At 37.4% G+C, this 13,933-nt stretch overlaps 3 protein-coding genes across 3 annotated transcripts; 1 reads left to right on the top strand and 2 right to left on the bottom strand.

Annotated features, from left to right (window-relative positions):
* Positions 1-427: 427 nt before the first annotated feature.
* Positions 428-1,881, bottom strand: LOC112464701 (exosome complex component MTR3-like). The gene is made up of 4 exons (XM_025031844.1): positions 1,701-1,881; positions 1,114-1,367; positions 827-973; positions 428-749 (listed from the first exon to the last, which is right to left on the bottom strand). Exons 1-4 carry the CDS (start codon positions 1,846-1,848, stop codon positions 450-452), a joined length of 849 nt encoding a protein of 282 aa, XP_024887612.1. The 5' UTR covers positions 1,849-1,881; the 3' UTR covers positions 428-449.
* A 363-nt stretch (positions 1,882-2,244) lies between these two features.
* On the bottom strand, positions 2,245-5,568 carry LOC112464699 (baculoviral IAP repeat-containing protein bir-2-like). The gene is made up of 8 exons (XM_025031841.1): positions 5,380-5,568; positions 4,958-5,158; positions 4,753-4,873; positions 4,546-4,651; positions 3,410-3,548; positions 2,986-3,186; positions 2,635-2,758; positions 2,245-2,517 (listed from the first exon to the last, which is right to left on the bottom strand). The coding sequence occupies exons 1-8, from the start codon at positions 5,397-5,399 to the stop codon at positions 2,386-2,388; spliced, it is 1,044 nt and encodes a 347-aa protein (XP_024887609.1). The 5' UTR covers positions 5,400-5,568; the 3' UTR covers positions 2,245-2,385.
* A 306-nt stretch (positions 5,569-5,874) lies between these two features.
* Positions 5,875-13,577, top strand: LOC112464700 (girdin). Its single transcript, XM_025031842.1, has 23 exons — positions 5,875-6,450; positions 6,583-6,671; positions 6,774-7,083; positions 7,206-7,319; positions 7,423-7,610; positions 7,780-7,861; positions 7,922-8,100; positions 8,192-8,318; positions 8,407-8,530; positions 8,616-8,950; positions 9,036-9,317; positions 9,383-9,489; positions 9,592-9,783; positions 9,883-10,030; positions 10,098-10,280; positions 10,379-10,666; positions 10,774-10,974; positions 11,058-11,203; positions 11,319-11,411; positions 11,522-11,585; positions 11,655-11,763; positions 11,845-11,945; positions 12,027-13,577. Exons 1-23 carry the CDS (start codon positions 6,400-6,402, stop codon positions 12,282-12,284), a joined length of 3,771 nt encoding a protein of 1,256 aa, XP_024887610.1. The 5' UTR covers positions 5,875-6,399; the 3' UTR covers positions 12,285-13,577.
* The last annotated feature ends 356 nt before the right edge of the window (positions 13,578-13,933 follow it).

Here is a 13,933-nt window from a genome sequence, read left to right as displayed (position 1 = left end):
TACTTTTATAGCAATTGCATTGATTATTCGTACGATAAGTCGATCATAGAAGCGCAACGTTAATCAAATGCATAAAAATTTTTTCTGAACTCATCTATGAAGACTTAAAATATCCAAAATTAATCTGGGCTACACTAGAGATATCTAATATCGATAACTCTGGGCAATAAGCAGGTAAAAAATAACTTTTATATTACATATATATAGATATATATAACTTTTATGTATTGTTATTACAAATATCAATTAATTTTACTATTTGTAAGTCAGCCAAAACATTATATCAATTTCTATGAACACATTTCCCGCTTATTGCCCAGAGCCAGAGCTATATATATATGCGCGTATTGAAATCTTCAAACTTGAAATTCGAAGAAATGCAAGTCTCAGAAGTTTAGTGAGGATTGATAAAAATGAGACTAAAAAATAAGGATAAAAAATTTTTATCTTTATTTTTTATCTGTTCTTTTGCCGCTTGGGCGAAATGCTTTGAACACAGTTTTTACGAGACATTGCTCTAGTATGGGACATATATCCTTGTGAGTATCGTTCAAAAGATCCATAGAACGTTCAATGGTATCCATGTCGATGCTGCCTATCACGAACATTTCGGAAATTTGGCCGTGCTGTGGAAGAGCGGCTTGCACGATGATTCCGTGATCGTCCGGCGTGCCTGGCACAGCCTTTGTGGAACAAAAATTTTCTTCCGCATCCGTTGGGTCCACTAAATATGTCCGATCGCATATGCCCTGTTGAGAGACACAAAATTTTATCACCATACATTTTGTCGTTACTTGATAAAAATTCTCAACAGACGTTTACTCACAACGGTGGATGCAGTGACTAAACCAAACATCGGCACTCCAGCGTTTGCCAAAGCTAGACTAGCTGCCATTATCGCCGCGGCCAGCGCGGATCCCCCGTTGTCAAGAACTGTCGCGTAGACGTCGACTTGAAAATTAGGAAACTCTTGCTGAAATGAGAGCGCGCGACAATTGATAATTATAGATACAGTCTTGAAGTTGCACAAGTTATGGGTGTTAGCAATGATTTTGTGCATATTATTCTGAGTTTGAACCCTCGATTGGGGAAAAAAAAATGGAAGATACGTACCAGACACACCGCTGGTTCTAAAGCCCTTTGCAGTATTGAGCTGTACTCCTTTTCCTCTGCATCTTGCTGATGTAATTTCCGTTTGCGATGAGAGAAGGGTGCGAATTTGAATTCGCAAAACAGTTCCCCCTGCACGCAGTAGCCAGTTTTGTTCGGCACCTCTCTGGGATCGAATACCGAGCAGATGACCTTGGTGTCGCCCATCTCGATATAAGCCGAACCTTTTGCCTGACTAACTATGCCTGTTTTCACAACTTTCAACAAAGTTTCAACAAAGTTTACTTCACGCATTCTTTTTATAAGACCTAACTAAGAAATTTGACCGCTTAATGGTGGCCAAACTCTGGTTAATTTTATCGGTGATTAATTTAGCTAGAGAATCACCTAAAATAAACTTCTAACTACGAATTTCTCATTTAACTTAATCTTTGTCTCCGTTGAACAAAGAAAGTAAATAATTTTGTCCACTTTGACAAAATACTGTAGATATTTCCTGACAAGTTAAACGTCGATTAAATTAACCAGACTTTAATCAAAGTTGTTCTAAATGGAGCTTGTTGTTACATGTGACATAACCTCAACCTTACAGATATTTCTAAGCTCCTTATTTGAACGGCCGTCGTGCCTTTTCGGGGCACCGGGTTGTATCCCATCTTCTTTCACTTCGGAGTGAATATAAATATCATACGGCGTAGAAGCGTCTGGACCGTTAATACGTTTCTGGTCGATCGGCATTGTGCACTCGTGTTGTATGTACAACACAGCTGACACAGCACCTATAACCTATAAACACATCATGCCGGCGCTCAGCTCCACGTGGTAGCGGTGCTATACATACGTATACATCCAAAATATACCAAAATCTATAGTTCACGTAACGTTTACTCAGGGTATATCTTACTCCCTGCGTTTACTATAGATTTGCAGTCCTCAGTACATTTCGGAGCATGTTTCTCTGTTCAGGGTGCCTTATTTAATTATAATGAGGTTTATAAACTGCTCGATTTGAGGCAAAATGTTTATCTCGTGACGCTCGTGAACATCATTTGTCGCAAATTTGTGTGCATTAATATAAATGTCATTGCTCCTTAAATTAATAATTGAATTAGCTGGTTAAGAGACATGAGAAACTCAATTGTGTGCGCACAATATATTTTTTAAGAAAAGTATCACAAAAATATCTTTAAACATTCAAATTTTCTAAAGTAGAACGGATGTTACATTATAATAATATTGATAGCAATTGCTATCCAGTGTAACATTTAAGACTATCTACACGTTGATAATACGATAAGGTCTTTTTCTATATTTGTCTTGATTTAATATCCTATCTATAGATTGCTTGTGCATTATTCGTTCCATGTCAGCTCTCACTTTGGCGAGACTCTCTTTCACATTGTCCATCTGCAAAATAGTTTTGCGTAACATTGTTATTAAGCGTAAAACAAATCAACTGAACAGATCGACGCAACTGGACCTTACAAAAAACGCAATTTAAAAAGTACACACAATTATACTTACATCAACTTTTATATTGTACTCTTTACACAAAGAACATAGCTCTTTGATCGACCATTTATTCTCGTCTGGCTTGTTGAATCTAACAAACGGACAGATCAATGGATACTCCTTCATATGCTTGCGCCTGTAAATTTTCATAATTTTTAAGTTTTTGCTGAAAAATATATATATGATAATGGGAGCTTTCCAGCAATCGACACAAGTCGACACAAGTGTCATTTTGTCTCTATTAAAATCATTGCCAAAAAAAGAAAGATAGAACGACGTTTGTGTCGACTTGTGTCTCTTACTGGAAAGCTCCTAATGTCTACACGCAAGTTACTTTTGTCGCGACTCGCGACGTATACGTACCATGGATCGTCGTCCGGTTTCCAACCACTGAATTGTCCCCCGCACATGAAACATTCGACCAAGTCCGGCTCGTTGCTGTCTCCAACAACGTAAAATCCAGCGTCAGCCATGCGTTCGGCGTTGCATTTGTCAGAGTCCTTAAAAGGCCAGCTGCTGTATGTTGCGCTTCTGTTTCGCTTCCAGAAGTAGGAGGTAGTGTTCCTGAGAAGAGACACGGGAGATGAAGTAATCTAGCTTATCATGTCGAGAAGGATGCTATAAAGTAGAACTCGTAGCGTCCGCGATTGCGAAACAAATAGAACACGATTCGAAAATGACGAGTGGATGATGAATCGGAGGGTCCTTTCAATAAGTGTGTTGCTCCAATCATTTCGAGACTGTTATTGAACTTCCGTTTATTTTCAAGAGTGCCGAAAATACTTACGGTATCTCCGCGATGATCATCTCGAACGCTCGATTGATTCTCCTCGACAATTGTCGGCGACAATTATGAAAGAAAATGACAGCCTTGTCAAATTCAACGAGATTCAACGGCGTCCCGGCGAAGAACGAAAATTCAAATGCTTAAATATTCTTATTTTTCTTCTTTCATAGCTGGCTGCGTTCAATTGCGTTCCGTAATATTCAGCGTCCCGTGCGTGAAAACTGGTGAAAACCAACTGGAGTTAGTGGAGTTTATTGGAAAAATGACGAATCTTCCCGGAGACTCCTGGCACACGTGTGTCATTACGTCATCAATTCACGTGGTCACGTCTGATAGGCTCGTATTTAGAGACGCAATGCCAGGCACTTCTCGGGGTCCGTATACAGTTTTTTAAATTTATTGTTTTTTTTATTCACTACTACCGTGTTATGGTGTTATATTGATATATAAAGTAATTTATTATATGTAAAATATTTATCAGAAAATAAATAATAAAGAAACGTTTATTAAACAAACAATTTGATAAAATTATTCAGTAACATAATTTATGCAGCAGAAGAATTGGTTATTAGTTTTAAATAATGATACAATTATTGTATGCTTAAAATATTAATGTTCAAATGTTAGTATTTTTATAAGTTGGCGGAAGCAACAAATAAATTTAATAAATTTACTTAATTTTTTATAAGCTGTTATTTATCTATTTATTAAAATTTTTTTATTTTGTTTAATATCGTTTCTACCTTTGCTAGGAGGGATCTGACGATACCTTTAAATATAACATGTTATGTACGCGACTAATGAGCATTTTAGCGGCTGCTGGAATATTCTATAACGCGCAAGCGCGAGTTTTTCCCTCCATATCATAGCAACCAAGCACAACAGCACGTGGTGAAAAATCTTACTTCACGTTACGTATATCCTATAGATTTTCTGTTGTCTGTTGAATATCTTTGTAACTAACGTTTAAATTAATTAATAATTAAAAGGTGAAATTTGATTGCTTGTACGCAATATATTTCTTAAGCATTGCAAAATATATTTAATTAGTTCTCAAAATAGGGCAGACATATCGTACAAAATCTATAATTAACCGATGCTCTTCTCATTATCGTACAAAATCTATAATAATTAACCGGTGCTCTTCTTATTCTTGTGCGATGATCTGTGTACAAACAGCTCGTTCGTTAACTGTGCCGCTTTATCTTTCAGAGTCTCGACACTTCTTTTCACTTCGTTCTTCTGCGAAATAGATTTGCGTGGTACTGTTATTAAGTACAATGTAAACTAAATAGGTATCGACAATCAAATATAATTTAAAGCACATACACAATTATACTTACTAATTCTTTCGTCTTGTACTTTCGGTATAAATCATATAATTCATTCACTGTCCATTCCATTTCATTTTGCTTGTTTAATTTGACGAACGGACAATCCGACTGATGCTTCTCATGCTCGCTCCTACAAATTCTCGGTTTTAAAGTTTTTGTCGACAAAAATAACAATAATAAATGTGCATACAAATCACGTCGTTGCTTGACCTACCACGGATCATCGTTCGGCTCCCAACCATCCAGCTGCTTGCCACAAATGAAACATTCGACCAAGTCTGGCTCTTTGTTGTCCCCAATAACGTAAAATCCAGCGGCAGCCATACGCTCCGCGTTGCACTTATCGGAGTCCTCGAAAGGCCAGGTACCGTACGTTGCCCTTCTGTTCTTCGTCCAGAAGTAGGCGGTAGTCTCCCTGAAAATAGGATGGGAGGTGAAATAACCTAACTTCTTGCAATCTTGTCCTGAAACCCCAAGTGCTCCACGATTGTAAATCGTGATAGAACAAGATTACGAAGTTCGAAATTACATTGTTGAAGACAAATCGGAATCTTTTAAATAAATACGTTGCATGTGCAGCGTTCTGGTCTCATTTCGATATTGTTGTTGAACTATGTTTATCTTATCAATACTTACGGTAACCCCACGAAGACCATGTTGAACGCTCGATTGACTTTCTCGACAATTACGAAAGAAAAGGACCGCTTTATCAAATTCAACGGGATTCAACGGCATCCGGCGACGAAAACGAATGAACCGAACGTTCAAACGTCACTCTTATCTCTCGTTTGCGGCGTTCGGGAAACAATCCCCACGTGTCCTCGCAGAGCAGAGCACCCTACATGAAGCTAGCCGACAGAAATGATTAAATTTGATTATTTTTAACTTTTCCGAGTGTATTTTGTTTGTAAATCGTTTGCGATTATTGCGAGCCTATTTTTTAACGTTTGTGACAAATTAGTTTCACAAAATTGATATTAGAATTTTATTCAACCAAAATTGACGTGATGTGAATTGAGACGCAAGTTGTCCGATTGGTCGGATCAACTTCGGACTCGCAGCCCGCTGATGTTCAACGCGCGCGAGTCCGTCTGAACGGACTTTAAGCTAATCGCCAATCGCGCACGATCGAGCCTGCGCGACGCTCATGGTCGCGTTCTCGCTGTTTTTGTTATGAAAACGATCAGCTGTGAGAGCTCCCGAGGATTTTCGTCGTACCGGCAGCACGTCCGGTAGCGAGGCAGGTTTCGGCTTCGGTTGAAACCGGCGACGGGACGGTAAACGCGTTCTCCTCCCGCGCGAATGACGTGCGTCGCGACGCCGTGGGCGCCGACGATCCGCGTCTCCGTCCGCGACGACGTCCGAGCCGCGCGCGTCGGTCCGCCGACGTGATCGTGCGGCGATTTGAACGCGGGGGTCCTCGCGAGCGATTCGGGAGGTTCGCCTCCGAGGAGGTTTCCCACCGTAGGCCGTAGGCTCTCGGGGGGAACGGGGGGTGGGCTTGGAGTCGCGCGACTCTCACCACGAATTCGCGGGGCAGCCTCCGACGGCACCGATTCCCCCCTCACGGTGCCCCGTCGTGGGAAAGGTAAACGTCAACGTCGACAGACAGATGATAACCGCGTACACGCTCGTCCTGCGTCGAGTCCCACGAAAATGGCCTCCTCGGAGATTGACGATTTCTTGGCGGGGCCGCTGGTCACCTGGGTGAGTCTTCTCGACTGAGAAACTCGGATGTTTCCTTGTCGATGCATGAGGATGTGTGACGAGATCATTGAAGTGTGTATCGACTCGATTTGGTGAGATTTTGATCAAGAATGTTCTTTGGTTTGCCTTCAGTTCGCTAGCTGTTTGGAAGATCCCAATGTATTGGCGAACTACGAGGACTTAGTGGACGGTGTCTTGTTGCATAGTGTCTTCCTGCAGATGTGAGTTCTTTAGTGTATGAGAGATGTTGAGTTATCAGTTCGCGATTGTGGAACATTGAGATGTTGAAGTGTAATGTTAATATTTGCTTTCGTTACTTGTAGCAATCCAGAACCGCTGCACGATGAAGTGGTGCCGTCCAACAACAATCCCGTTATCCGTACGAAAAACTTGAGGACCGTGATACAGAACATAAAACAATTTTACGAAGAGGAGTTAGATCATGTGATTTTAAAATTGCCCGACGTTACGAATTTGGGAAAGGAGCCAGAATTGTACATAGCGGATATGAAGTTGTTGCTGTTGTTGCTTCTCGGATGTGCTGTCCAATGTCCGAATAAGGAGAAGTTTATTACCAAGATAAAGACTCTGCACGTCGACATTCAGCTCGCGATAGTGGAGTGCATTAAGCAGGTATCGTTACCACTGAAAGTAATTACTAATAAAGATAGAGAGATACTACAGAAATAAATTATATTAACATAGCTGAAAAAATGATATTAGTGAAATTTATGTATAAATATGTATGTATTCAGGTTACGGATCACCAAGACATAGTTATTACGCAAGATGCTATGGAGAATGCAAATATGGGTTACCTGTTTGTCCAAATAAAAAAATGGATCCAAGAATTGGATTTATATCGGGAGGTACGCCAGTCTCTTAATTGGATAATTGTTTTGTTGGTACATTTGAAAGAGTATGCACAGTTTGATATTACAATTATTGTAATATTACATTTTGTGAAAGCAGAAGTGGAGGGACACAGTGCTGGACGATAGCGTTGAACGAAACGATTCGTCTATCAGTGCAGAATCGGAAGATATAAGTAAAGTGCAGCAGTCTCATCCTGTCGCCAAAACGGAAAGAGAAGATAATCATCATTACGCGGTTGAATTGGCTGACTGGAAGTCTAAGGTTCGGAAACAGCGCCAGGAATTGTACGTATTTTCTGAAAAATCAAACTTTCTTTTATAGATACTACTACTTTCATGTATAAAATAATTTTTTTTGAGAACAGTTAAAAATGAGAAAATTTATTTTATATTTTTTAATATTCATTTTCTCGTGAAGAATTGTTAGAAATTACCATGTGTGTAATTTTTATAGGGAAGAAAAAACGGAAGCTCTACTCGAATGTAAGGAAGAACTGGAGCATAATAAAACATTGCTTGTAAAACTAAGGCAAGAGGTAATACATCGAGTAATTTGCATGTTTGTGGTGTGGAGTACATAAAGTTTATAATTTTAGAATCAAGAGTTGATGCACGAAGCTCGTACTGCTAAATCATACAGAGATGAATTGGATGCTGTGATTGAAAGAGCGGACAGAGCAGACCGTTTAGAAATAGAGGTCACACGTTATAGAGAAAAACTTACGGACATCGAATTTTATAAGACTCGGATAGAAGAGTTACGTGAGGATAATAGGTAATATACGTTATATGTTCTGTAATATTTTAACAGTATAATGAGTAAAGTAATTATTATACATTTAATAATTGTTATATATACATTTAAGAGTTTTAATGGAGACCAGAGAAATGCTTGAAGAACAATTAAGCTCGTCAAGAAACAGAGCAGACAAAGTATTGGAGCTCGAATCTGAAATTATTAAGTATAAGCAGTTGCTTAACGATGTGGCATTGGTAAGAATTTCAGGAATTTTATAGTATCAACACGAAACTGATAGTATCCGTAATAAGATGTAAATAAGAAATTAAAAATAATTTACAGGAACGTGCTGCTGACAAAGAAAAATATCAAGAGCTCGTTGAGGAAAATACACAACTGCATCAATTAACGAAAGCTGCTGCTAGTGAGGCTGCATTAGCTGGCTCTAGTGACTCCGAAGAACCAGGTAATCTTGCAGTAAAAAAAATATTAGTAAAATTATATTTTATTTAAATGAAGACAACTAAATGACATTTAATTAATGTTCTTAGTGCACAATGATAACAGACTGTCCGAACAATTGACGAGCAACGCTCAGACACGAGCATTAAAATTAGAACTGGAAAATCGCCGTTTAAATACTTTAATCGATTCACTGAAAGAGAGTTCATTCCATGAAAATTCCTCTCGCGTTTTGGAACTGGAGAAGGAGAAAAAGAAACTCTCCTTGAAGATTGAATCATTGAGCGATAATAAAGAAAGACTCACGCAACAAAATACCGACCTGGAATTAGTCTGCAAGCAGGCATTGGAAGAAAACAAGAAACTTCAGAATACTCTTAAAAATCAACGAACCTCTTTCGAGAAGCAGCAACAAGAAGTCCAAGTATGTTAGATCAAATTACGCTTTTCTGAATACTTTATTTCAATATTGATGTGTTTATCTAATCTTTGATTCGTGCCATATTTAGACTCACCATGTAAAAATGATGGAACTGGAAAAAAATTATGATACGGCGGTGAAAGAGAAACAACGTGTTCAGCTATTATTAGAGAGCGTGCAACGACGTGCCGATGATTTAGAACGCACTCTGGAAACGACAAATCAAAAGGTTGAGGAATTGAAGCTCATCGAAAACAATATCAACGATATTAACTCCAAGTGCCTCGATCTCGAAGCAAGACTAACGGCGACAGAGAAAGAGAAAGATGCCGCACAACGCGATATTCACAAATATAGAGAAACAATTGAGGTGAATATTAATCGCATATTATGAATACTTAATATAGACGTAAACAATCTTGCGTGATATTTTAGGAGAAAGATGTAGCCTTAGATAAAGCAACAAATACAATTGAAGTCTTGGAGAGGAAAGTAGTACAACTTGAGCAGGAGTTACAAGATTGTGTTACGCAGATATCGAGGTGTGTTTGAAGAAATCCATTGTTTGTATAATAAGTTAATTATTTTTAATAACTTTGAATATGGCCTTTATCAAAATATCAAAAATGTTTTTTTTTTTCTAGATTGCAAGAAATTGAGCGGTCCAGCAAAGAGCTCGACTCACGAGCTGCGATTGATAGAGAAACTTTAGAGATACTTCAATCTAATCTCGTCGCAGAAAAGCTAAGTAATCAACAGCTGTACACGGTATTGGAGAAACTCGGCCTTAGCGATAATATATTGCTGTCCCAACCTGTGGAAACTATATTGGAAAGGTATGGATAACCATTATGTATGGATAACAGAGAAATCAATGCGGAAATAAATTTGCTCTTGCTAGTTTGTAATTATGTATATAAATTTAATTGTTGTAGAATTGCTCAAATACCAGAAGTGATCAATCTTATTAAAAAATCCTTCGTATCGGAGAGCAGTGAAGAAACGACATCCGAATCCACAGCTTGCACCGACAAGGAAAGCGATGTTAATAAGACCTTAGAGATCGTGATAGAACCTTTAAAGGTATTAACATTTAAAAGATTTCCATTATTGTTTGCACTTTATATTATATTTTATTCTCCAATTTTAGAGAGAATTGAAACATTTGCAAATAAAGGCATCTATGTCTGAAACGGCAGTGGAGCATCTATTGTCCGAGAATGCGAAACTCCAGGTTCACATAACAACGTTACAGTCGCAAAGCAATTCGTTAACCGCGCAGCATACCGCATTGCAATTGGCCAATTCGCAACTTGTTGCGGAAAAAGAAGAGGTATTTATGTTTTCGTGTAATTTTTATTTTGTTTCTTTTATTATGCTCTATATATCTTAAAATTTTTATATACTTAACCATTATGTATGCACATATAGCTCTTGAAAGAACGTAGCACACAGCAGAACGTATATTCCGCGCTAATTCACGATCAAAACACCTTACAATCCTTGCATGAACAATTGAACAACGAGTATGAGAATCTGCGTCGCGAACGGGACTCTCTTAAATCGAATTTAAGAGACGTGAAGAATGAAAATAGAACGTTGCGCGAGACCTGTGAGAGATTAGAGGCGAGAAGTGAAACACTGCAATCTGAACGGGAAGCCCTGATTAATAACACGAAAAGCTTAAATAATTTGCGAGGAGAACATTCCAAGTTGAAGGTATCTATTTGTAAGAAATATGACTGAAACATCTGATATATTGTACATAAATCTCGTTTTATCGATAATTTAAAATTTAGATTTTAATTACCCTGCAAATATTCTAGGATGACTTTAGAAACCTATATACTGCGAGTGAAAGATTGAAAGCAGAGTATAGAAATTTGCAGGATGATTATAGGAAGAATAAAATCGAGATGAACCGCCTCAGTTTAAAGCAGACTGAAATGCAGGGCGAACTCAGTGTCAAAGACGAACAATGCTCGGATCTGAAGTTAGAGGTCAATAGCCTTCATGAACGATGCGATGTATGTATATGATTTTATAACAATATCACAGTTTATTGATTATGAGAAAAACTAGAATGCATGTTATTTCCTTTTTTTTAAAGAGGCTGCTAGAAATGAACTCTGGGTTGGACAATGACAGACGTTCTTTAATGGAACATATAAGTTTATTATTTACACAATACCACGAACTTTTAACACATTCGCTTCAAGACAAGGAGCATTATCACATGGAAGAGAAATTATTCGCGTTAGTATGACAGCTCATTATTTTTTTATAACATTATATTTCGAGTCTTTTAATGCATTAATTATATTAATTCAGTTTTTATTCAGCAACTCATTTTATTAACTATGTGTTACAGGGATAAAGTTAATCATTTGTACAGACAAAAAGAAAAGTTGGAAGACAAGATTATGGAGCACTACAGAAAATTGAACAGCTGCACTACCAAGAAGTACGTTTACCAGAAAATCATAATTTTATGATTTATATTTTCTTTAAATTTTATATATGATGCAACTTGCTTCTTATCGAAACTTTACACATGTTATGTTTTTAATACAGGAAAGGATTTGGGGCCAGTTTAGTTCGCAGAGTCAGAAAAGCCGGGTCGGAACTTCTCAATAAGGTAAATAATTATATATAATAAAATATACTATGTTTACTTCATATAGTAAAACTTGCTTATCTATTGTAGAATCGACGTTCATGGGCCGAAGATTCCAAGCAGTCAGACAGTAAAACATACGAGTCGGACACAGGCGGAAATGATTCAGATGCGAGCACCGACGACTATCGTTTACCCGGTAAATGATTTCTTAGAATAAGAGATGTTTAATTCATTGATTATGACAATATTAGGAATGTAGCTACTATTTTGTTTCCAGGACCGAGCAGAGTCTTCGGATCGGACGCGCTTGGGCACGCTGGAACCAGAAGAACGGTGTACTATACTGATGATTCCCCACCATCGTCCACTTCTTTACCTGTAAGGAATAATTATATAATAACAAAAATAATAATCTGTCACAAGAATGCAATGTATATCAAGGAAATCTTTGAAACACAGGCAGACAGGTTGCTGAGCGAGTCCTTCCAGGAACAAGGAGACAACGTGCACGCCGCGCCGATGGAAACGAAACCGGAAGCGCAAGTCGAGTCACGTCCCTTTTTGATCTACAATAAAGTATCGGCAGTCATAAACGAGTCGAAGAACATTGGCAGTCCGATAAAGGATGCAGCGCAAGATGAAGCGCTCGCAGAACCTCCCGCTGAGAAAGAGCCAAAGACTGGCAGTCCGATATGGTACGAGTATGGTTGTGTATAAACTTCCACATCCCTGATGCTTCCATTAATATGTCCGAAAACAAGAAGAGAGAGAAAAAGAACGTGTTTTTATATGTATATTCTCATTAGTTTACATATGCTTTCTAGAAAGCAAGGCTCCCTCTGCCGATTTCGATGCATTTTTCCCTTGTTAGTACATTAACCGCACTATTTTGTAATTTTATAACGTACGAAAGCTAACGCAATACGAGTGTATACTTGTTCAAAAAAAATCGCAAAACCGTCACAGAAAGTATTATATATACTAAAGATTTATATTTTGTAGCTTTAGTAAACGAACTACCATAATTGTCGACGCATCGCTCCTGAAATTACAAAGTAGCCTTAAGAATAGAGCGCCTACGAGTTCCTAAAAAGCTGTTTGTGTTAAGATCAGTCGAAAAATATTTTTATCGTCGACTCGATTTGAAAATCTATCGTGTGATGTGTTCTTTTTATCTCATGTACTTTTAATCCAAATCTTTTCGCAGATAAGATTTTGATAATAAATTTTATTCTATTCGCGAGTAGAAGAGACTGGGGATGGATATGATTTGTAACTAATTTATTAACGATCCTCCGTGAATAATTACGAAAACATGAGATAATCAGATTGAAGCAATTAATTATAGTGTGCTTGATTTTATTTAATGATTAACCGATTTTTTTTACATATTTACGTGTATAATACATACTCGTCGAAGTTCTCTGTTACGTTATTGTTCACAGCTGTTCAATGCCACGTACCTACTGTTGACGCGTAGGTAGAATTCTTATGTTTATATTCTTCAGAATGTAAGATATAACTGTTCACTTTTCTCTTAGACGCTAAGACTAATATAGAGACAAGATACACTATGGTGACAAGAGCTTATGCTGATAATAATGGCATAAGCATGCATTTGCTTTTGCAGTTACACCGATTACCTCTTTATCGCTCGACTTATCGCATCGATGTAAGTTAATAGGCTATTTTCTACATTTTGATAACTTATACTTTTATAACGATTGTGTATGTGTTAAGTATATATAGATATAGTGTCTATATGTCTTCTGTGTCTTAAAAGTTTTGTCAAGCAGAGATTTTGCACAGGAACATAATCGAGTACTTAAGAATTCAGTATTAAATAATGTCTTATCATGTTCTTGCTATTCCCAAGCACTGCCTTCTAAATGGTTGTCTTCCCGCAAAACGAAATACGATCATCGCGATCGGTGCGATGATACAATTTGTAATTGCAATTCCGTTACATCATTGCATATTAAATAAAAAGAAGTACAATACTTAAAGTGATACCAATATTCCCGCTTGGGTTCGTAATTTATTTTTAATAAATAACGGTAAGTTAAAACGTTAAAAACGTAAAAAAAGAACATTTTTGTTTTAAAAAATGTTATTGCACAAAAGATGACAACGCTTAATTAATTTAATCAAAAAGATGAAAAAAAGAGCATAAAATAATGTGTTTGCAAAATTAAAATGATTATTTCAAGTAATTTGTAGAAATAATAATTTCTCATAATTACAGTATATTTTATGCAACTCTTTTGAATTATATTTTGACAGCCGTCAAAAATATGGGCGCCGCCATATTATATGTATATCGTTTATCCATGCTTTACCGTTTTGTTAAAGAACTTATTATTAAT

This window comes from Temnothorax curvispinosus, unplaced genomic scaffold, assembly GCF_003070985.1.
Source record: "Temnothorax curvispinosus isolate PA1 unplaced genomic scaffold, ASM307098v1 QBEX01014470.1, whole genome shotgun sequence".
NCBI classification, from domain to species: domain Eukaryota; kingdom Metazoa; phylum Arthropoda; class Insecta; order Hymenoptera; family Formicidae; genus Temnothorax; species Temnothorax curvispinosus.
The sequence above is the reverse complement of the archived record's forward strand: the minus strand, read 5'-3'. Positions and strand labels throughout refer to the sequence as shown.

Bases quoted from the DNA above. Each gene is read 5' to 3' on its own strand.
- LOC112464699 (XM_025031841.1), bottom strand. From the start codon at position 5,399: ATGGTCTTCGTGGGGTTACC. The intron at 4,652-4,752 runs GTAAGTATAATT...TCTATTTCGCAG, and splicing joins AGTACAAGACGAAAGAATTA to AAGAACGAAGTGAAAAGAAG. The intron at 2,518-2,634 runs GTAAGTATAATT...ACTATTTTGCAG, and splicing joins AGTACAATATAAAAGTTGAT to ATGGACAATGTGAAAGAGAG.
- LOC112464700 (XM_025031842.1), top strand. From the start codon at position 6,400: ATGGCCTCCTCGGAGATTGACGATTTCTTGGCGGGGCCGCTGGTCACC. The intron at 7,320-7,422 runs GTACGCCAGTCT...TTGTGAAAGCAG, and splicing joins AATTGGATTTATATCGGGAG to AAGTGGAGGGACACAGTGCT. The intron at 11,412-11,521 runs GTACGTTTACCA...TTTTTAATACAG, and splicing joins AACAGCTGCACTACCAAGAA to GAAAGGATTTGGGGCCAGTT.
- LOC112464701 (XM_025031844.1), bottom strand. From the start codon at position 1,848: ATGCCGATCGACCAGAAACGTATTAACGGTCCAGACGCTTCTACGCCG. The intron at 974-1,113 runs GTACGTATCTTC...CTCTCATTTCAG, and splicing joins TAGAACCAGCGGTGTGTCTG to CAAGAGTTTCCTAATTTTCA. The intron at 750-826 runs GTGAGTAAACGT...GTCTCTCAACAG, and splicing joins TAGTCACTGCATCCACCGTT to GGCATATGCGATCGGACATA.